This window comes from Cyrtonyx montezumae, unplaced genomic scaffold (genome assembly GCF_038088225.1).
Source record: "Cyrtonyx montezumae isolate F1298 unplaced genomic scaffold, pur_monq_1.0 scaffold_23, whole genome shotgun sequence".
Lineage (NCBI taxonomy): Eukaryota > Metazoa > Chordata > Aves > Galliformes > Odontophoridae > Cyrtonyx > Cyrtonyx montezumae.
In genome coordinates, this window is record NW_027071970.1 from 4,256,152 (window position 1) to 4,278,147 (window position 21,996).

General features: G+C 41.0%; 1 protein-coding gene across 1 annotated transcript in view; it reads left to right on the forward strand.

Annotated features, from left to right (window-relative positions):
• BCR (BCR activator of RhoGEF and GTPase) overlaps nucleotides 1-21,996 on the forward strand; it is a 93,356-nt gene that overhangs the window by 36,086 nt on the left and 35,274 nt on the right. The window contains exons 3-5 of the mRNA XM_065738957.1: nucleotides 9,850-10,034; nucleotides 19,761-19,865; nucleotides 20,372-20,557. Coding sequence (XP_065595029.1) covers nucleotides 9,850-10,034; nucleotides 19,761-19,865; nucleotides 20,372-20,557 — 476 coding nt within the window. The remainder of the gene's footprint in view (nucleotides 1-9,849; nucleotides 10,035-19,760; nucleotides 19,866-20,371; nucleotides 20,558-21,996) is intronic.

The following is a 21,996-nucleotide window of genomic DNA, read 5'->3' on the forward strand; positions in this document are numbered from 1 at the left end:
TGCAAAACAGCATTGTTGGTGAATGATGGACAACACCATAGGCTTTCCTCTCATCCGCTCTACAGCCTCAGTGAGAACTGTGACTGGCACTGCTGTGCTGCTTGCATTTGTATTGTGTTTTTCAAATTTGCTTGTGATTACAGGATATAGAGAAGTTACAGAAATTGCAGATTACAGAAATAATTTGGAAGAAAAAGACATGGTATGTTACATGAGAACTTACTAGCCCAGAATGGATCTTAATCTTATCTAGTAGGGTTTGAAGGAAAGGAGATGGAGAGAAGATAGTGTTTATTAATGTTGGAGAGGAGCTGTGTTTCACCTACAGTACCCTCAATTAAAGATAATAATAATAGCTTTTCAAACTGCCTTGCCATGAATATGAGCCACACCAAAGCAGCTTTTTCTCCTGCCTGGTGATGGGAAGATGCTGAGCTTGGGCAGCAGCTGCATCCAGAAAAGGTCGTTAGTGGTGTAGGCAGAGCCGTCTGCCTAGGAAGGCATTTAGCTTGGGTTGCTTGTTCTAGGCCAAGACGATAGATCGATAGTTGTTTGTTTTTTATTTTTTTTACAGTGTAACAGGAGAGATGTCAACGGCTAGATTTACACCGTAAACAGGAAAATAGTGGCTAGCTTTGTCTGCTTCTGAGTGTCCTAGCTGCAGTGGTGAGAAATCGGAACAATCTGAAAAAGAAACAAAAGCAACTCATCCTTTGAGGCTGAAGACCTGGAAACAGGACAGTATTCTTATAGTTTACAGCTTTTTTTTTTTTCAAACAGGCTTTAAATATCCCCCACTGCCTAGACTTGGTTCTCCCTTCTCTCAAACCTGTCACTTCAGTTAAGAACTTGTTTTAACAGGCGCTTTCCTCTCTGCATGGCAGGACTTTTGGTCTGCCCTAGTTAAGTACAGGAAATGGAACATATACACTGTGGGGGGGTTTCTTGCTAACAGATCCTGCTGTGGCAACTTGGTCCATTTTGTTTCTATTAATTTTCTAACCCTTTCTATTTCTGTGGAGTATCCTGTTGTCAAATGTTGTTTGAAGTGACTGCAAAACTCTGAAACAGCTGTGAGGACACAATGACAAATAGCATGTTGATCCTTGTTGGGATTTTCATCCATTCATGAGACAAATGGTGGAGCCACAGTAGGCAAGGAAGAAGCAGCCTCCCAAATGTAGTTAGTGCATGCAGTTTCCTTCTAGCCTTTGTCACTAGGTTTCTTTTTAGAAGGGAAACCACGGTTTTATTTTGAGCACAGCAGTAATGCTGACCTGAACAGTCACATTTGTTCCATCCCACCTCTGTGCCCAGTTTATGCTGATGCATTTTGTGGATACGATCAGCAAAATGGAATAAGGAACCACTTTGTGTTATAAAATAACACTCTTCTCCAGTTATTTTTAGCCTGACCAGCTCCTGCTGTGGTTTGCCATGCTCCCTGCAAACAGGTCTGTTATGGGGCATGATATGGGACAACGGGGGAGATGTGGGTACGAGCCTGCAAAGAAGTTGGAGACTGCTGGAATCCTGAAACTTTACATCCCCTAATGCAGCTCCAGTCTTTGTTGGGAAATCATATGACTTCTCAGCTCTTCTCCTTATAGCTTATAGTTTTGTTTCTCTTTGCTTTTTTTTTTTTACCTTATTTTTTCATGGACAACTTTTATTCATTGTAGTCAGCTTGCACTTCTGATCTAATTACTGTTGAAGTTTTTGGTGCTTTTCAAGTAAACCTGCATTCACTTGTGGATGTATCAGCCTGTCCTTGTACTTTTGTCATGACCAAAGGCTTCAGTTCTGAAGGACTAGACCTAAAATGTATTTTCTGCCTACTAGGATTACAGTGAATGAAAGCAGCTAAACTTTGTGCACAATCCTATAAGAAGGAATGGAAAAGAAAACTGGTAAAGCATTCTGGTTTGCTCTGGGACTTGCTTTGCCAAGAACATCTAATGGCCTGACTGCCAACATGAACTGAACATAGAAATGTTTCCATCCTGCCTGGGAAAACACAGGAGAGGAATCTAAAGATGTAGACCCTGGATGGAAACATGTTCAGTTTCTGATGCGTCCAAGGCATGAGTTCACCCATATTATGGGGGTTACTTTGCACCATGTGACAGTGTTAAACGTTTAGGAGAAAGACTAAGAAAAGAAAAAAAAGACAAGAGGAGGGAGTTTCTCTGTTCTGGGGTATGTCCTGAGCTGCAAGTTAAGTATTCTCTCGTGCTTCCTTGAATGGAATATAATTTCAGTTTGGCCAGAATTTGTCTTTTTCTTTTGGTTGCATATTTGTAGCCAGTGATTCTGTGAGCATACTTCAGTCATACCTGTGTGTGTTTATTGACAGCTGTTTGATGGTGTTTAACCCTTCTGAGTACCTTGGTGGGAAGCCAGTAGGCCATAGGCAAAGTCAGTTATCAGAAACGTTCAGGCTCTGCCCCCTGTGGTAACTATGGCTAACTTTCTTTCCCAGTGTTACATACAGCCTGCTTCTAGAGGATCTTACATTTTACAAAATGCTATGGAGACACCCTGTATTTGCAAGGCCATATCTTCAGAATATGTAGCCTGATTTCCTCCTGCTTGTTACCATCTGAAGGTCCTCTGCCTGGTTTGTGGTGTGCAGTGATTGTGTTTCCAACCTAATAGTAGTTGGTCAAGTGTCAGATGTCTTAGCACAGATGTCAATTCCCATCTCTACTTTTCCCTTGCTGACCTCTGTGGCATACACTGTTTGAAAGGCTGGCTGAGTGCAGTGCAGGGATGACAGCTTGGTTTGCCCTCCTGAGTGTGTAGCACTCCCTGGTTGTTAAGCCAGAGTTGCTTGGAACAAAGATGAGCAGCAAGCAATCTGTGCTGGCTGCCAGAAGGAAAATCTTTTGAATTTGCATGCTGCTGTGCAGTCCTGTCTGGGAGAAGCTGGATTCTCCTTAATGACCGGGTTAGCACTACGAAATTTATCTCTCATGCTAGCAACTATCTCAGTAACTTCAGTGAGCAATTCTTTCTGTCCTTTGTGATGATGTCTTGAGGTTTCCCTGAGATTGAGAACGGCCTCAGCAGCTCCAACTGACAGTTCATGGCTGGATCGTGGATCCTCAGTCTACATAGGCTTTAAATCTGGGGAAACATTAAATCTGTCTGCAGGAAAATTTAAATCAGAGCAAAATACAACAGTGTGTCGCAGTAATAGATTGCTACAAACTGAACAAACCTATCCTCTAGTCACTGCTTGAACTCTTCGTAGAACCACGTGGGCACATTACAGATCCCTGGTCTTCTTTTTTAGACTTAATGATCTGAGTTTGGCACTTGTAGAAGATTAAAAGTAGACTGCAGTTAATTCATCTCCTAAAGACTTACGGGCACTGTCTGCCATAGGGATAAAGCTCATCTGTGGCACAGACGTAAGTTTCTTGGGGGCTGGTTAAAGTCTACAGCCCGAGATCCCCTGGGGGAGGGAGGGAGGTTGAAGGGAGAACCACCAGCTGTCTTTACTGCTTCCACATGTAAGGTACATTGCTTTTTCAGTCTTCCATTTCAAAATTAAAATGCAGTTCTCAATCACACATGCACACCGTTATACTCCAAAGAAAATGGCAGAGGGGAGGACACAAACTTGGAATGAGTATGGTGATTTCAAGAAAATCTCAGTTTTTGAATTCACAGAATTACTCTTTTGGTTGTGATGTAACCTGAAGTTGCCATTCCAGTGTCCTGCTTCATGCTTAGAAAGCCTGGGGTACCTCTCCACTTGCATCCTATCCCCTAAAGAGTTTCACTGCAAGTTATCAACACACAGCATGCTTCCAGAGCCCATTTAATGTCTGTCTGCAGATGGGGAAACTACAGCTTGGCTCTATTGTATGAAGCTGCTTGTTTAACTGCCTCATCTGCGTGTTGATGGGTGTTTCCTGTGGGTGGGCTGTGTGATGTATTTCACCACAGTTCTGCAACCCATGCTCCCCAACAGGTTTTTTGGCAGTGGTAAGGAAGATCATCTTGCGTGGATATTTTTCTTCTGTGGCACATGATACAAGTCAGTTAGCACTGAAAGCTGGACTCTTTATGTACTTTATAGAGGACTATAATTTGAAGCCCTAGGCAGACTTGGAGCTAGCTTTTGTTACTTTTCAACTCTGTTGATATACTAAAGAAAGGATTGGTGATATAATGTTGATGAATTTATTTATATATACTTAAATGCAGATAGTTTTTGTTAAATGTACTTGGTTTTATATTTCACTGAGGGCTTTAGGTTTCACTAAGCATCTTTATATTCAAGTGTACTGTCTTCCAACGCTGCATCTCTTCCTGTGTAAGAGGAGACTTTGCTCTGAATCTGTTTAGCGTCTTAGTGGAGCCTTTTATTCGTCAATCTAAGAATAAAGCCACAGGGATTTGACATGGCAAATGCAGCTGCTTTCTTCCTCTCCCTCCCCCCCCCCTCCATACCTGGTTTTCATTCTGGGACAAGCTCCTGATATAGGTAGACAGTATAATTGTTAGTGGATCTCAGCGTTGTGTTGAAGGGTCTGCGCACTGCTCCAGGTTTTGTGGATGATGATTCAGATGATGTCAAGAAAATAAGCAAAATGCTCAGTCTTCCATGGTTTAACATTTTTATTCTTTAGAATGTGCTGTATTCTCCAGGCAACTGCATTCACAGCCCATCCACACAAATGCACTTCTACGTGTGCTCAGTGCTGGGAATGAAACCCTGATCCTTCTCCAGGCAGCCTGGCCAGCACTAAGAACTACGATGTCATGAAACTGCATTGTTTATCACCAAGCAAATGGTGGTTTGTAAGAGCTGGAGCTCAGGAGAGCACGTTAGTAGCTTAAAAGGTTTAAAAAAAAATAAAAAATTTCATGGAAGTTATTTGACCCCAAACCAGCCATGTCCAGAATCCAGGAATTGACCAAGCTTCTGCATAAAGGAAACTCAGGAGTTGTTTTCAGCTGCTGTACAAGCTTTAGGCATGCCTGTTCTGTAACTGCTGTGCCTGTATCCTTCTGGTTGGGATTTCTGTGCCATGAACTAGATCAGAGAGCTGATCCAGCTTAGAAGGGAATTGGGGAAGATGTTTTCCTTTGAGCTGACTGAGTTCTTTATCTAGGCTGTAGCCACTTGTGGGGCTGTATGACCGAGGGGATAAGAGGGAAAGGGTCATGCCATGGTTTATGGCTTGGTGGTGGAAACCCTTCTTGCTGCCAAGACAGTGCATTATCAAACTGTGGCCTTTCACATTCCTTGGCATAGAAATGAACAGTCAGAGCGCGCAGATTCTTTGCTCTCTTCTGCTCTGAAGCTGCAGGAATGTTTTTGTGTATGAACATTGCAAACCTGTGCTAGCCTTGGTACCATTTACAATGAAGCCACAGTGTTGTGGGTCTTTGGCATGAGCTGGCTCCCCCACCCCCTTCAGGATTCTGTGTATTTGCTTAGGCAGGCGTGTCTGGGCTGCTGTGGCTTCACTGCTCTTTTAGTGGGATTAGCTGGGACACAGCTAGCTTGGAAGCTTCTCTGCGTGCTGCTGTTAAGCCTCTCAAGCAGCTATGGATGTTGTGATGTTGTGAAAGCATGACACTTGAACCGTTGTGTGGCTGTGGATTAGATGTAGCTAGTCCTTCTTTTTAACTTTAAAATGAAATTCTTTTTCCCTTTATGCTTGGAAGGTAGTTCCTGTCTTGATCTCACACTCCCAAAGAAGGAATGGGATGACATACAGCAGGAGGGGAGAAGGCAACAGGACAAGGCCACAGTGCTGCTGTGCAGTCACTGAGTGCCAGGGAATTTGTAGCTAACTGCAGGTTTGTTAGATTCCTCCTTTTTCCCAGCCTGGAAAAATTGTATGCAGTGAGGGAGGGGAGTTGTTTAGAAGAGGCAAGGAATAGGAAAATAGAGAAAAGGAATGTTGAGTTAAAGCAAAACAAACTGAAATGAAAGGTGGGAGAAGTGAGAGGATGGAAGTAATAACTGAAGAAGTGGATGGTGGGGCAGGTTCATTAAAACTGGAACAAAGCAAGGCCAGGGAGGTTGCTGTCATCAGAACCAGAAGGATGAAGTAACCATCTGAGTGTGCAAAATTGATGGAAAGCCTTTGTAGCCCCAAGTATCTAATCACACATGAAGAAGCTGGTGCAGGAGAAGGCATAGTGTAAGGGAATGGCTGAGAGCTGCTGGTAGAAACAGCTGCTTTTAAGTGGTGAGATGGCTCACTTTGGTCAGTCACAGCTGTCAGGCTTCCTTATGGGGTGGCAGCTTTTACAAGTTGACAAAAGAGAAGAGCTGCTGCTGAGTTGAGGGAAGCTCAATGTTGCTCATTGGTACCTGGCTAGCAGAGGACAGACACAGTTGGTCAAGCCTCTGTAGGGTTAAATGGCCACATGGCTAAGTCAGGTCCCTGTGCCCAAGGCAACACTGGTGCTTTGCTCCTTGAGAGTGCTTGTATCTACAGGAGGGTCACCCAGAGCAGCTTGAAGTGCCTGGTGAGCTCCTGGCTCCAGCCTGTTTGCTGTAGCCTTTCTGCTGCCAGGTAGAGCCAGAACAGCCTGTGCAGAGTTGTGCCTGACTGTAGGAGATCCAAATAACCTAGTTTCCCTAGCAACAGTGCTCTCCTTAATCACAGAGATGAGAGTCTACCTCTGTTATTAGAGTTAGGACTTGCTTAGTGTATCTCACTGGAGTAATACTTTGCTTCTGCTGGAATAAATGGTGGAATAAAAGCAAGGTCTGTCCGTCTCAGAGATAATTAAAAATCTCCATAGGTGGATTTCAGTGCTGTATGCAACAATAACGGGAGGAAGAGGGATTAACTGTTTCTAAGCTTTTGAATGTGTTACAGATACAGTATTAAAGTTTTAAATTCTGTGTGGAGCTTTCTGTGCACATATCTTGTGGCAGTCTGTGACGCTGATAGGTTGACACTCTTCATTCCTTGCTGAGAGGTCTTGTTTTCATTTTCATGGATGGAGAGACAAAGTGAATGATGCAGAGGTAAACTGAATCTTTATGTAGTGCTGTGAATAAATCTCTTCTTCCTACCGATGTCTTCCATCTTCCTTTTCCTTTCAGATAAAGATTACCCTGTGTAGTAGGAGACAAAATGTGTTATGGAAATTAGAAATACTAAACCTACTTCTTAGCAGGAGAAAGTGAGGAAAGTGAAAATACTGTGATTCTCTGCAACCCTTACTGCTGATACGTTTTAAATGGAAGTTACTCTTCCATTAACAGAAATGGGGCAAACTATAAAATTAGAAAGTGAGCACTAAGAGTGAAAGAAATGTTCTTGCCTTCATTTCTGCATGGCAGCTGGGTCTTGTTACTGCATGTGTGCAGGAGAAACTGGTAAGAATAGTAGTTTGAAGAAATTCTTCCTTGATCAAAGATGTGAAGCTGATATAGGCACCCTTTACTGATGTTCCTCTGTGGATAAAGCAAGTGTTAAATTGTCAGCAATATTTCTCATGCTTCTTGGGTTAGAAAGCTGCAGAAGAGAAAATTCAGTGGAGATCTGCATTCCTCTGATGAAGTTGCCTGGTGTTATGTTTTTATTTATTTATTAATATGACATAAATACTGTAGAGGTAGAAGGAAGGAAGAAGAATGGTCGTCTCCCACATAACTTTCTAACTTCTGGAGCCAGAATGGTCCCTACACCTGTCTTGTGACCAAACAGGAGACCAGTCATCCTGAGTGTGGTGGTCATTTCTGCTGATTTACGTCAGTGTTTCCTTACCTGTTAGAGAAGTGAAATGTGAGGGCTGTGATATCTGCTGTTCTGTATTCTTTCAGCTAAAGGACTCCTGACAATTCAAGCATGAGATTTGTGATTTGTTTGGCTTGCTGCTATGTGGGCGTTATCCAACTTATCTAAAATCTCTTTTGTTTGTGACTGATCATCCTTACTTTGGCAACTCTATTTCAAGCCTCCGTTTACCAAATTAACTTAATAGGATGAGTTCTAAACAACTAAGAAAATCTGGGAAATCTCCAACATCTTGATTAAAGTCCAGATAATATGCACAACTTTGGGTCTTTTTTGTTCCCCCCCCTCCCTTTCCCATTCCTGTGGTCTTACAGTCTGAAAGTGCTTTGAGAAACTGAGGGCTTGAGCACAAGGTAATGCCGTAAGCGGGTGGGTGACAGAAAACTCATTGAGCTTGTTAAAATAGTATTGCCATGGTCACGCAGCAGCCTGAAGGCCTCATATACAGCAGTTATTTAGCTGGGTGGTATTTGGTACAAACTGAGACAGAGGCTCACTTCTACAGTGCATTTATTGTTTGGTTTTCAGTATATTGTTTGCATAAATTCCCTGGACCAGCTCTCCCTCCTGAATAAGCCACATGGATCAAGTTTTATTCTGTTTTACACAAAGTTCACATCCTTTGCTGGAATGAGTCATGCTTTAACTGAGTTTACTGTGAAGGAGGAAAGTGGGCTTTAAAATGTTACTCCTCCACCCTGCCTTGGTGATGTGTAACAGGATTATTAGTATGCTTGGCAGCTGCTGCTTATTATTTTTGCAGAACCTAGATATGTGAAAACAAGTAGAAACTAGTTCTACAAGTAAAAATGGTGTTCCAGTGTGAATTTAATGCAAAACCTTAAACTTCTTAAGACAATAATAAATAAAGAATCCTTGTTTATGACTTTGTCTTCCATAAAGCTTGCCTGCTGCAGTAGGAAAGTAGAAGAGGATCTAGCTTGTTTGCCTGTAGTCATTTTTCAGTTTGAGGAGAAGAGTGACAATCAATGACTTGTAACTGAAGCACCAGAGGAATTCTGCTGTGGCCTGGGCATGGCTATCACTGCTAACACTTCTGAACATTGACAGGTGAAAATGTCAAGTATCAACAACATGCAAAGTTGTTTCCAGCTTCCTTTGGGCAAGACAGATGTGATCCTGTGCCACTGTGCAGAAAGCAGATGTTCATCCTGTGTATATTTGTGCAGAGAGATGAGAGACCTTTTAATTTATAGTGCAGGGAGCTGTTCTGTTCAGTGTGTGTCCTCAAACAGGTTTTTTTTTTTTGCAGAAACATTCTCAACTGCCAAAGATACCAGAATCAATTTTACTACTTTTCTTTCCTGCATAAATTCATTTATTTCTTGTAAAAATTCAACGGTGGTATGAAGAATCTAATTAACATTTTATTTTATTTTTATTTTTGTTGGATACTGGAGAGAAGGAGGAGGGTGATTGTTTATTTGCTTAGGGAATTAGAATTGAGGAGGAAGGCAGCCAATAGAAGAGGACCTCTTAGAGTTTGATTTTTGGCAGCAGGCCTGTTCACTTGACGTGCAAGACCTTTCTTTCCTAGTCTTCTTGTTCCTAGGAGGTCTGAAAAGAATTACAGAATCATTGAATCATTTAGATTGGAAAAGACCTTCAAGATCATCAAGTCCAACCATTCATTTCCTGAGCTATGTATTATTGATGATTGCTAAAATGTCAGGGATCTCATCTGTTCATTTCCATGGAAAAATAAGAAAAAACAGAGCCTGTTACTCTAACTCACTACATTCACAGACCCAGAATGTTTAACTTGCATGGAGCCTGTAAAAGTTCTTATTTTAATGCTAATACTTTTGAAGCAAAACTTGGAGGAAAGGACTTTGCCTTTTAGTACTTAAAATGATCGAAGTGACTGTTTGGTGATGCGAGTTTGATTAAATTTATGCTGCCACTTGATCTATATTTAACTATCACTGACTCTGTGATTACTTATCAGTAAACTGAATAGCTGGGAGAGCAGCAGTGCCTTGGTGGACCAGCCTGTCTCATGTCCAGTTTGACTGTGACCAGATTTTCCTCCCGTGTTTTACAGATGCTTCATTCAGTGGCACACCACCTAGCTATGCATATGATGCAGACCGTGCTGAAGAACAGAGGCGGCATCATGATATGATGCCCTATATCGATGACTCGCCATCATCTTCCCCCCATCTCAGTTCCAAGAGCCGAGGCAGCCGAGACACTCTATCTTCAGGGTCTCTGGAATCTACAAAATCAGTGAGTCCTTTCCTGCCTTTTTGGAGTCAACAAAGCCTTGTGAAGTTGGAAGGGGTAAAATGCTTTGAGGGGGGAGGGGCTACTGCTTTAAGAGGGGGCGTTCTAGCATGGGAAGGGATTAGTTGATACAATATCAGTCATGTACTACTGTACTGTATGTTTAATCTTAAATTGAGACTTCTCACTGATGTTCAGAAATAAGCGTTGTGTGTATGACTTTTAACTCATTTTTTCACAGTGAATTTTACTGAACTAAAAGAATACTCAAATGCTGATAAGAGGTCTCTAAGTAACAAATATTTTGGAAAAGGGGATCCTGGACCAAAACATCCTAAAGAGTAGATGTATTTAGGGGGTTGTGTTCAATGTGTGCATCTGCATATGTGGGTTGTCATTGCCTTACACAAAGAAAATTAATTATTTTCAGGTATGTTAAAGGCTTTGATAAAGCATCTAGAATATACGATCCGTTTCTTTTGCCCTGTGATGATGGAATAAGAGGAATTAACATTGCCAGCTCTGAACTATAGTGACTTGGGTGGGAGATTGCTGTTTATCATAAAAACGTGTCCTGTTACTAAATGTGTATCTGTATAATCCCTTCTGAGATGTTTATCTATCAGAGTTGACTGACCAGCTTGACTTCTGGTTTTTGTGTGGCCATTCAGGCTATCTTGCATTATTTTTACTTCAGTGGCATGGCTATAGTTAACCAACTTGGTGAATTTACTTTTTTGTTTGTGTGTTTAGCCTTGATAGAGAATATACCTCTTGCTTTGGTAAATAACTATCAACTGCTCTCTTCACTCAAAAGTCTCTTATTTAACTTGAATTGATCTGTTTGCCTTTCAACTGTCATTTTTATCCTTTTGCTTTCAAAATTGCGGATAACTTCAATACCAAATTGGTGTTTCTTTGAAAATCTTTGTTGTCTGCAGACTTCTGGTTTCCCCAGTTAATTCATAAAAATAATTGATAGCACAAAGACAACTCTTACTTGCTTCCTGCTATATTTCTAAGACAGTGCTGCCAACCAACCTTGAATTCCCAATTTGCAAATGACACTTTGAAGCCTGTCATTTAAGTTATTCAATTTGTGTTGACTTTGTATTGTTCTGTCCTATTAATCAAAGTGCCATGGGAGAAGATGATGGATATTTTATAGATATCAGTATACATGTAAATCAACACGTTTATCAGACAGTTTTATTTATTTTATATCAAAATGATTTCGAGAGTCTGACAACTTCCACAAACCATTGTGATTTATTTTATCCATCCTTCTATCATTCTTTATTGGTTAGTGTCACATCGTATGTTTCCTTACTTCTTCCAGGATGAATGTTAGATTATAAAGACTACTTGAAAGTGTTCTAGTTCTTCTCCTCAAGATCTCTTAAAGCATTATCAAAGTCATTATTGTCAATTTGTTTTATTTTATTTGAATATGGTGTATGGAATCTAGCTGCAGCTGCTTCTGCTTTAGCCTATTAACTCTGAGCATGAGAACTGTGATATGCACGAGCCTTTTGAATGAAGAAATGATCTTTAAAAATTACAAAAGCTCAAAGAATAATTTGTTATTGGCTTGAGATTTTCAGGTTATGTGTCTTAAGTTAAAGGGAAAATGCTATCTGACTTCATAAGGCCAAGTCAAAGGACCTGTTTGTCACATTGTTTGTGGCTGGAGGCCTGGAAGAGAAACCACCGGATGTTCCATCTTGTTCTTGATTTATTTGATTATCACCCCATTAGCATTTAAGAGTAGATAATCTAATATTGTCTTAACAGTGGTGGAAGACTGCCCTTAAAAAATATATAATAATAATAAATGGCTGCGTTATTCTGACTATAAAAAGATTCTTTATTGTTTTAAAAAAATAATAATAAAAGAAGGGAGACTGAGACAGATCAAACTTATTAACGAACCTCAACTGCTTCAGCTGATCATGGCTGTAATTAGTCCACAGCTGACAATGCTATTTATGAAGGAAGGTCCACAGCATGGAGGAAGAGATGAGTTTATAAATGGTTACACTATTTCCTAAACGAGTTAAACTTTGTCACAAGTTGTTAGGTGAGTTTTACTGTAATTGCGTTTTCAGCTGTAGTGGAAAAGACATTAGTAACAAAATTAAGTGTCATATACTTTGCTCCGTACAGAGTGGTGAAATTGTTTTGGGTCAGAACCCTGAAATACCAGGATGCAGTCTTTTTTTTTTTCTTTTACTTACTTTTATAGTTTTCCCTTGTCCTGTCTTCTTATGAGCCTGCAGTGAGTTAGATAATCATGGCCAGAAATTAATGGTTACTGTATCTAACAACATACCAGTTGTGGTATATACACCATTTTGACAAAATATTAAAATTGTAAGGTTGTTTAGAAGTAAAAAATTAGTGACTACAGTCCTGCCTGGTTCAGATAGCTTTGAGTCTTTATAATTAATTTCAATTACACAGTTGTCCTAGTTTTTGTATTGACTTTGCGTTATTTAGTGCACGTAGTAAATTATACTCGCTGGATTTATTACTTTATTGCTACGTGTACATGGGACACTACTAAAACTCAGTTCTGAGTACACAAGTACTCATTTCCTTTAGACATGACCATTAATTCCAAGTACTTTTGGAATGCTATGCAGGTCTTAATTATCCCTGCTGTGTTCCTGTGAGATAGGAAGATAGAATGTCCACTTATCACAGGTAATGAAGGCAGAGAGATTATAGGAAGAAACGCATCTGCTCATTTTGGCTCCTTCATGTGAGATGCCTGATGTTCCACAAAACCAGCTTCTAACTTTAATGTGTTCTTTACGTTCAAAGAGAAGTTCCTTTGATTTCACTTGCAACCAAGGGCTAACAGCACTTCAGTCAGACACCCAGATGAAAAGCATGCAAACAATGGTGTATTTTTTTTAATGTGATTATGACTGATGCAGTTAGCATCACAGACATGGCAGCGTTCTGAATGTTGTTCATTTGCTATGTATTTATCAACTGACTAAATCATTCTGTCTTATGACAACTGTAGTGTTTTGGTTGGATAGTGTGTCAGACTAGTCTCCATTTGGTTACCCAGCCAACATAGAGAAGATGCAGAGTTACAAAAGCAGTGTCTTGTTCCAAAAGAAACCGAGGGGATACGTCCCAGACTGTGTATGAGGGACTTCACGTTCTCTCAGCTGGTGAGGTGGCAGAATACCAGCACCTCGTATCCTTTGTTCCAGCAAGTGTGGGCCACAATGTGACTTCTAGAAGGTTGCTGATCTTCTCAATCTTTGTCACTTGGGATCTGTTTTCTGATTCCTTCTTCTACTTGGATCATCTAAGTTGACTAAAAGACGGTGACTACTCTACATTCAAATTGTACAAATTCAACTACATTTTATGTATTTCTATTTCACCTGCTTTGTTTCCATCACTCAAACACTTGCTCCTATCCACGGAGGATGATGAGGGACACCAGCCTTAGTTTTGTTTTCCATTGAGAGAGAATATGAACAATAAGGGCATTTTCAGTGTGCATCTCATTGCTTTTGTGGTAAGGAGGCCTTAACAGATGTTTGCATTGAGCAAACAGGTGCATCCAGGTGGTGCTCCCTCTCCTGGCTCTTCCACAGTGTCTCACTGAGATCTGGAAGCATGTCTTGTCATGAAGCCAGTGCTTCTGCCAAACTTTGTTGCTCTGAAGCGAGCCTATAAGGTAAAGATGAAAAGGGAAGAAAAAGGAGAAAATGAATGTAAGTTGTTTGTTTATTTAACTTGAAAGTTATGTAGTTTTCCCAAACAGTTAAACTGCTATTATTGAAACTTTCCAAAAATTCTGGAAACTCTTGGAAAATGTTGAACCAAATGTTTGCCAAAAGAGACAGAATTGGTAGCTTCAGAAGGTGTCAGAAAGATTAATTTGGAGCAGGAAAAGCAATATTTCTATTCTACTCCTGGAGTCAGGGTAAAAGTGCAGTGTGTAGCTACCTAGAGGAGGACAGAGGAAGGCACTGGGCCAACTGGCACCCTTCTCTGGAGGAGAGTTTATTGCCAAGAGCTTGGGGTAGGTAGTTTGTTTGAGGCTAAAGGCATTGAGAGAGCATGGGAAGCTTTGGTCATGTTTTGGTCCTATTGCAGCTGCTCATGTGGGAAGAAATTAGAGCAATGAGAAGGGAGAGGTGAAGAAAGAGGAGAGAAAAGGCCTTTTAAAGATCTGCTTGCCAACAAAGCCAGACTCAAAGGCGTGGTTAGGTTTAAGGGTGTTGGACTCTGGAGATGGGAGCAGGACAGCCTCCCAAGTGAAAGTGATAACAGTCACTCTTCTAGAGCTTACGAGATTATTATTACTGTTATTTTTTTTTCCCCAAATGGGTTTCCAATTTCTGTGTGCATTGTTCCCTGAGAGGCAGGAGTGCTGAAGCTGAGCAACAAATTCCTAGTAAGAACACGCATAGCACCTTGATTTTTTTTATCAAGATTTGAACTGCTTCAAAAAAATTAAAATGCTGCTCCTCTGAATACTTTGAGATGTTAAATTGTTCTTTAATTAAAAGATAGACTCTACATATTTGTACTATCTTATGTTGTTTGCTCTGTTGTTTACCAGTTGTGTTTAGCAGAGTGAAAGGGCTCAGGCTCCTCAGACCACGGAGAGGAATGAAAACTGGCATGCCTGTAGAAGCTTCCTGTCAGGACCTGCCTGGAGCAGAACAGTCAAATTTTGCTTCATCTGACTTTGTTTGTAAAATATGAGGAATGTGTACTGTTTATTCCTACTGAAATAGAGTCCTGCAAAACTGGAAAAGTACAAGAGGAAGAAGGGGAGAAAAGTTGATCTCTGAATCTACATCAATAAATAAGACTATTTGTCTCACAGCTCTGCTTAGTACTTCTGTTGCTGGTTTTTCCTTTCCTCTCCAGCATTTCCAAATCCTTCTATTTTCTCCCTCTTTATATCTGTTTTTATTTATTTATTTTAGTTTAATGCCACTTTCTCTTACCACCCCCAGCAGATGCAACTCTTTCTTCTCCAATTCTGTGCTGCTAAAGGGCTCTGCCTCCATGTACAGCCCTTCCTGAGGAGAGCTGGCACATCAATACTGATGTTATAAAGAATGTTGGTTCCTGTCCCTGCTCCTTCCCCTGCACGGAGCACGATTGGATTGATTGCAGAATTTGCCCTGCTTAATATCACCTAGACAATAGGACACCTCCAGGCTGCTTGGCAGATGCTTTCAAAAATATTTAAACTTCAAAAATTAAAATGAATGTTTTTTTCTCTTTCATAGGGTGTTAGCTTGTCTGTGAGATTGAGTTGTCCTGATGGGAAACCTGTCCTTTGAACACATTCATTGCACAGCATATGAACACACTGTACCAAAGGAAGGTCTGAGAGTTGAAGTGCCTTTTATACGCCCACTTTGAAGCACTGATTTTCTTTACTGAGCTGTTCCAGGAGCAACCAGTTGGCCAAATCTTACACATGGTGGTTTTTAGATTCTTAATCTCTGTTCTTTTAACATTTGCAATAAAACAATTATTGCTGTTAATTTAAATTAACAACCACAAACCTCTGAGCTCTTTAAAAAGAGTCGGGAAAAGCTGAAGTTGTCTAATCCTTGGAGCTGGTGAATCTCAGGTTTGCTGCAATTGAATACAACAAGCAATGCCAACCTGCTTAGTAAACTAGAGTACTTAAGCTGACAAGCTGCAAACACATTCAAAACAGCCATGGCTCCAGGCCAGCGTGTTCACACTCTGTAGTATCTTTAATGTTTCTATCCGCTCTGACTGGCCTTGATTCAGTTTGCGAAATTTTATTAATGAATGTGACTCAGGCTTTTGGTTTTTAAATCATTGGAATAGCAAGATGCACCACCCAGTTGAGAATAAAACAGCAAAACATTATAGACATGAAATACCCATGAAACTTCCTTTATGTTGTCTTCAATCTTCCCTTTAAAAAAAAGAAATGTATTTTAGTATCTCATTAGAGGTGGTAACAAAGCACTGATTTCTAGCTTGCTTTGTTCAGAGCTGGCTGCTTGTTGGATTTTAACAGCTCCCATGGCACGCAGACAGGAATGCTGTGGCTGCTCCCCTAGTAGAGTTTTATAAAACACATTTATTTCTAAACCTGTAGGTAGAGAGACAATGAAAAGGGTGGAAGGGCAAGGGGAAATGCTTGCTTAAAAAAGGCAAGGATAGAATCTGAACGTGAAATACTAGTTAGACTGCTGACCACTTGGAGGTCTCTGCTTGGTGGTCAGTTTGCCAGTGTGGGCTGCTCCCACATCCTGCTGGGAACATCCCATCTGCACATGGATTAATAGGTGTATTTTGCCCTAGCTAATGTGGTCTGCTGGATGTAGGACCAGCTCCTCCCCTTGCCACAAACAGCTCTGAGATTTCATACTGCTTCCTGTCAGGGTAAGGGAAGTGAGTACCCAGCCTTGGCAGATCTCCCTAGAACTGTGTATGTCTGGGGAGCTCAATGCCTCCTTGGCCCTGATGTTCCCTCTCTTAACTGCTGTTCTGCCTGGGGAACAGAAACAGGGCAGGCAGTGAGGCTTTGTGGTTACAAGGTTGTTTTTTGTTCCCCTCCCTTTAGATATGGCCAAAGCAGAAATTGCCCTTGGTGCTGGGTGCATCATGTTTTTGTGCACTTCAAGGGGAGAGCAGAAGGACAGCATTGCAGTGTCTTTGCTTGCTGATTGCTCTGGTTTGTTTTAAGCGAGCAGGTGAGCCTGTTTCCAATTCTATAAGCAAGAAATGTCATGATACCAAATAAAAAAACTTGTTTCTCCTTGATTTTGGCACTAGTTCCTAGTGAATTTTTCAGTCATTGTATAAATTTCATGTCAAGAATAACTTAAAAGCACCCTGAAGCTGGTTTCTAGAAGTTCTAGCAACAAGAGCTGCTGCTCAGTGCATCAGATGACATTGTCAGAAGAGGCCGTACCAGCAGGGAGCTCATGTCAGGGCACTGCTTCTCAGGGGGAAATGCAGAGCAGCAGCACAATAGAGGCTTCAGCATGGTGTCATATTGATCCCTGACACAGCAGGAGATTATTTTCTCACATTTGAGGAATCTGTGTGTAGATTGAAGGTATTGCATTGGAAACTTGCTATATGCTCTGCAATTGTTGGATAAAATCCCCTGGGTTTCTTCAGCAACTGGGCCCTGTTCTGGCCGGCTGGGTCTGAGGCTGTTGTTTTGTAAGCATCATACTTGGAAAATGCTCCCGTAAAAAGAGCTAGGATAATAACTGCAGGCTTCTCAGTGTGACCCTGTGGTAATGGCCAGGACAGAGAGCCTGTAGTGTGTTCTGGGAGATGTTTGTCTCCCTGAAAGCAAATCTGTTTGAGAGGGAATTAACATTCAGGCAGAAGGTGCTGTCTGTCAGCTGATGATGCTCACCAAGAACTGGCTTATAAATTAAAGCTCTTATTTGTGAAGGGGAAAGCTGTTTTCGGTGTTAAAATGAAAACTGTTGTGTCATGGTTGTGATGGGGAGGTTTGAATCATTGAAACTACTTGTCATCGTGTGATGCTCTTCACAGATGTTACAAACATGCCCAGCTGGTTTTTAAACCCCCACCTCCTCCAAGAGAACCTGATAGACGTAATCACATTGCTGCATCAGTATTGACCAGTTACTTCATCCCCTGCAGTGGGGACCTTGGAGCACTGTGAATTGTTTTTTGATACTTCTGTAAATGTGGTAAGAAATCTTTGGAAACCAAGGGATCAGTGCTGTTGCAGCAGGGCTCCTAGGAGCTTCCCACAGGCAGCTAGATGAAAGAAATCTTCATTAAACATCTTGGTGCTGTCCTTCTGGGTTACATGTATGTACCATGCTGAACAATGAGGCCTGAGCGGATATCCTGGTGCTAACTATAAAGAAACTGTAAGGAGCAGTCGTAATGTTACAGGTTTCTGATCGAGCTGTAGCAAAGGCTGCACAGAACTCTGTTGCAGAGCTGTTGCTCCTTTCACCACGTAGTTAGTTTGTCACCGGTGTTTTTCTTAAATCTTCTGAATGTGACTGCTGTGTTCAAGTTCCTGCCTTCTCTGAGATGCTCTCTGAAGATTTTAGAAGGCGCTGTGGCTCTTGCTGAACCTCGCTGAAAGGTGGGATGCAAAGACAGGCTTTTTTTCCATGTCATACATGAAGTGCCTGTATGTTTTATCCTTAGAACAGCTCTGTCTGTCACTTTCTTTTAAGAGGTGTTAGTGGTATTTGACACCTCACAAAAATTTTTATAAAGTAGTTGCTGCGAAGTCTTTTAGCCTAGAAAATAGCTTATAAAATGTAATGAAAGCACTCAGAAATCAGGGTTGTTATTGATGACGCCGAATCCAAAAATATCTGGGAGCGTGAGGATCCATTTCTTTCTTAGCATGGTGCGTGGGCTTCGAGTTGCACTCAGTGTGATAGCTGCTGTAAGCTCACCTGTAACCAAGGTTCCATCTCTCCGTAATGAGCACCATATACACATTTGCAGTGTTCGGAGCGTGGGACTCTAAGCAGAGCTTTTTAAAATCAGCTGTAGATGGGCTTTATGTTCAGTCATTAGAGTGGTACATACTGTTAATGATTCCTAATCCTTCTCCTGCTAAAATCAATACCCAAAGATTCCTGTAGGTATTAACAGGAGTAGGACGGAGTCCCTAACAATCTATCCAAAGCCCTTGGAAGCGTTTGCTTATCTACTTTTTCAGATCTAACTATTGTATCCACTCCTGGAGTTTTCTAACAACATGAGTGCAAAAATAGTTGTGGCTTTTGGTGTTGTTTTTGTTTTGTTTTGTTTTTTAAATAGCAGTAATTCATAGAAATAAAAAGTTGAAAATAAGATTCCATAAAAAGTGCTGCTGGTGGTGTGTCATTACTTATAATCTCAATTGTTTGGCTTTCCCTTTTTTTTTTTTTTCCCCTTCAGAATTTATGGGAATACTCCATTCTGTTTTATCAGGTTAAACATTCTTCAGTTTTGAGAAGAAGGATAATTGAAATGCAGAAAAGACATTATTACTCCTCTTAAAACTTGATGTTAATCTAACCTCGGTGTTTGCCCATGAATGTATTTCTTCTTTTTTTTTTTCCCCAGTTGTTTTGTTTAAGAACTGCTTTATGGAATTCCAATAAGAAAATCAGCATGTGCAATCCAAGCATGGCTGATTATTCAGTCTTCTAACTAAAAATAGACCTTGTACAAGCTGGCAGTGAAAATAACTTGGTGAATAGTAAACAGTGGGAGAAAGAACAGCCATCTTAACAGCAATGTCAGGCTGAAACTGCTCTATATTCATGTACATCTGTGTAGAAACAGGGGAAGTGATCCTGTCTGTGTAGAGAAACACATGGCATTGGAATAAAATCAAAGAGAACTCTCATGGGAGCAGAGAGTGAATTGCACAGAACCAAGAGCCCTACAATTTGTTGAGAAGAATAGATTTTGAATTATAAAGTTTTAAGGTTAGGTTTATGTGAAGAAACCCAGGCACCAAAGGTAGATGTCTAAGCTGACATCTATAAGTAAGTGGCATCGGTTTCTGGTAAATAGAAATTTTCTTTGGTCTTTCTATCTCTATTTCTGGAAACTTGAGACTAAGCGCAAGTGTTTGTTTGTTTGTTTTTTAGATCATCCTGTAACTAAATGAAATCCTTCTTCTTACCCCCTCCATCCTCATTCTTCCTCCACCCCTGTCCTCCCTTAACAACTTTTCAATAGAGTGAGCCAGATCTGGAGAAAGGCCTGGAGATGAGAAAATGGGTCCTGTCAGGAATCCTGGCCAGTGAGGAAACCTACCTGAGCCACCTGGAGGCTCTGCTGCTGGTAAGCACAGCTACTTTTCCAGCACCAGTACTTGCCTATTTGCTGCTACTTCCATCCAACATTTCCTAGAGCTTCATATACCCTGACTGTCAGTTGCTCAGTGCAAAAAGTGCGTTAGCTCTCTTCTCCAGTTGAGAAAGAGAAGCCTAAAGAATGGACTGGATGTGGCACAGCCCAGGAGGTATTAACTTGATAGTGTGCAGGAGCAGTGTCTGTCAGTATTCAGTGCTGATTATTGAACATATTTCTCTACAGTTGGACAGAGATTGAGGAAACTGAGTGCATAGTGATTTTAATCATGCTATTAATATCCTGGGAATATCCGCATACCAAAAGTGGCTGATCTCCATGAGAGAGAATTTGTTAATGCCTAGCTTTCAGTAGTTGTGTGAAGAAGATACCACTAATAGGATGTAAAACAACTCTTTGCAAGTATGTTTTGCAACGGGGTGAGGATGAATGTACTTGCTTTGCACGGGAATGGTTTCATTCATCTCTTGTTTCAGCCTATGAAGCCTTTGAAAGCAGCTGCCACCACCTCTCAGCCCGTGCTGACTAGTCAGCAGATTGAGACAATATTCTTCAAAGTGCCTGAGCTCTATGAGATCCACAAAGAATTCTATGATGGACTCTTTCCCCGAGTGCAGCAGTGGAGTCACCAGCAACGTGTGGGAGACCTCTTCCAAAAGCTGGTGAGTTGGCTGCAGTCACCAGAGTTTCTCTTTCATTTCACATGTGCTGCTACAGCTTCTTCTGGTGACTTTGCATAGAATAAAGGGATGGAAATCTGTCCCTGGAGTGAATGACAGACTTCTAGCTTTGCCTCACTGTGGAAAAAGTGGCTCTCTTACTGCTGTTAATGAAAGACTCCAACAAGCTATGATACTAATACAAATAACAGTTTTACAGAAACGTTGGATCTCCAGGTTGTCTGCAGAGTCATCAAATAATTTACTTTACAGGAAGAGTGAAGAATGGCAGTGTTTGTTCTCTCTAAAAAAAAAAAATAAAGTCTTTTAGCACCAAAAGTTAAAAATTTCTCCTTGTTGCTCCCTCACATGTATTTCCATTCTCTGTGGTTCTTTTTTATGAGCTGCTTTTTTCTGGTGGTTGCCTTTAGGTTTTCTTTTCTAGCACTATACTGGCTTTGATATTTCCCTTGTAGCTGAGATGATGCAGTCAGTCTGATACTGAGACTTTTCTACATAACTTCTACAAAATTCTGAGTGCAGAGCAGGCCAAAGTCATACAGTGCATATTCCTAAGGCTGATATAAAATTGCTGAGTTTCTGAGTCAGATGAAAAATTGTTTGCATTCTAGGAGATTCCTTTGGCCTCTTTTGCCTCTCCCCTAGCATGTGCAGAGAGCAAAGGATTAAAAGGGCTGTTTTTTCCTTTTAGAAAAGAAAAGAATCTCTGCATTCCTGAGGTGCCTCTGATTCTCAGGGTAGGAGTGACATTCCAGTGAGGGGTTTATTGGATGAGGAGTGCTCTTTACCAGGGTCACTCAATTGTTAGCAGCTGTGTAGCCCAGTACCAGAACCATTGCCTACAAAGAAGGGGGAGAAGAGCATGGAAGAAGATGTTTTCCATGCATGCCAGCAGCTCAGGATGAAAATATGGGAATCTGCTTTTCACTGCTGGCATGTTTTAGCCAGAAGGGGCCAAGCTGATATCTTGGTCAGTAGCTCTGCACATTCAATTTAAGCATCTGGTTTAAGAAGACAAAGCCAATTGCTTCTGGTTGCTGAAGCAAAGATATAAATAGGTTTTTCCAATACTAGTGCCACCTGTTTCTTTCCATGAAAACTACAACAGATACAAAAAGCACAATAACATTGTTTGATAGAGCAAATTCTTAGCTACAAAACAGTATTTTTCAGCATCATTAGCTGATTCACACAGGTGAGCTTAGACAAGCTTCATTTCATGGTGTGACAGCTGTCCATGGCAGTCTGGAACATGGCTTGTCTTTCATGTTGTTGTTGCCACTGCAGAAATGTACCACCCAGCACCTCACTGTGCTCACGTTTGCTGTCTGGTCAACAAAAACATTCAACAAGCATTTTTGAATGTCAGTGGATGCCACTTTTTCTGCATGGAGGATTTCAATCCCACACTTTTGCTTCAT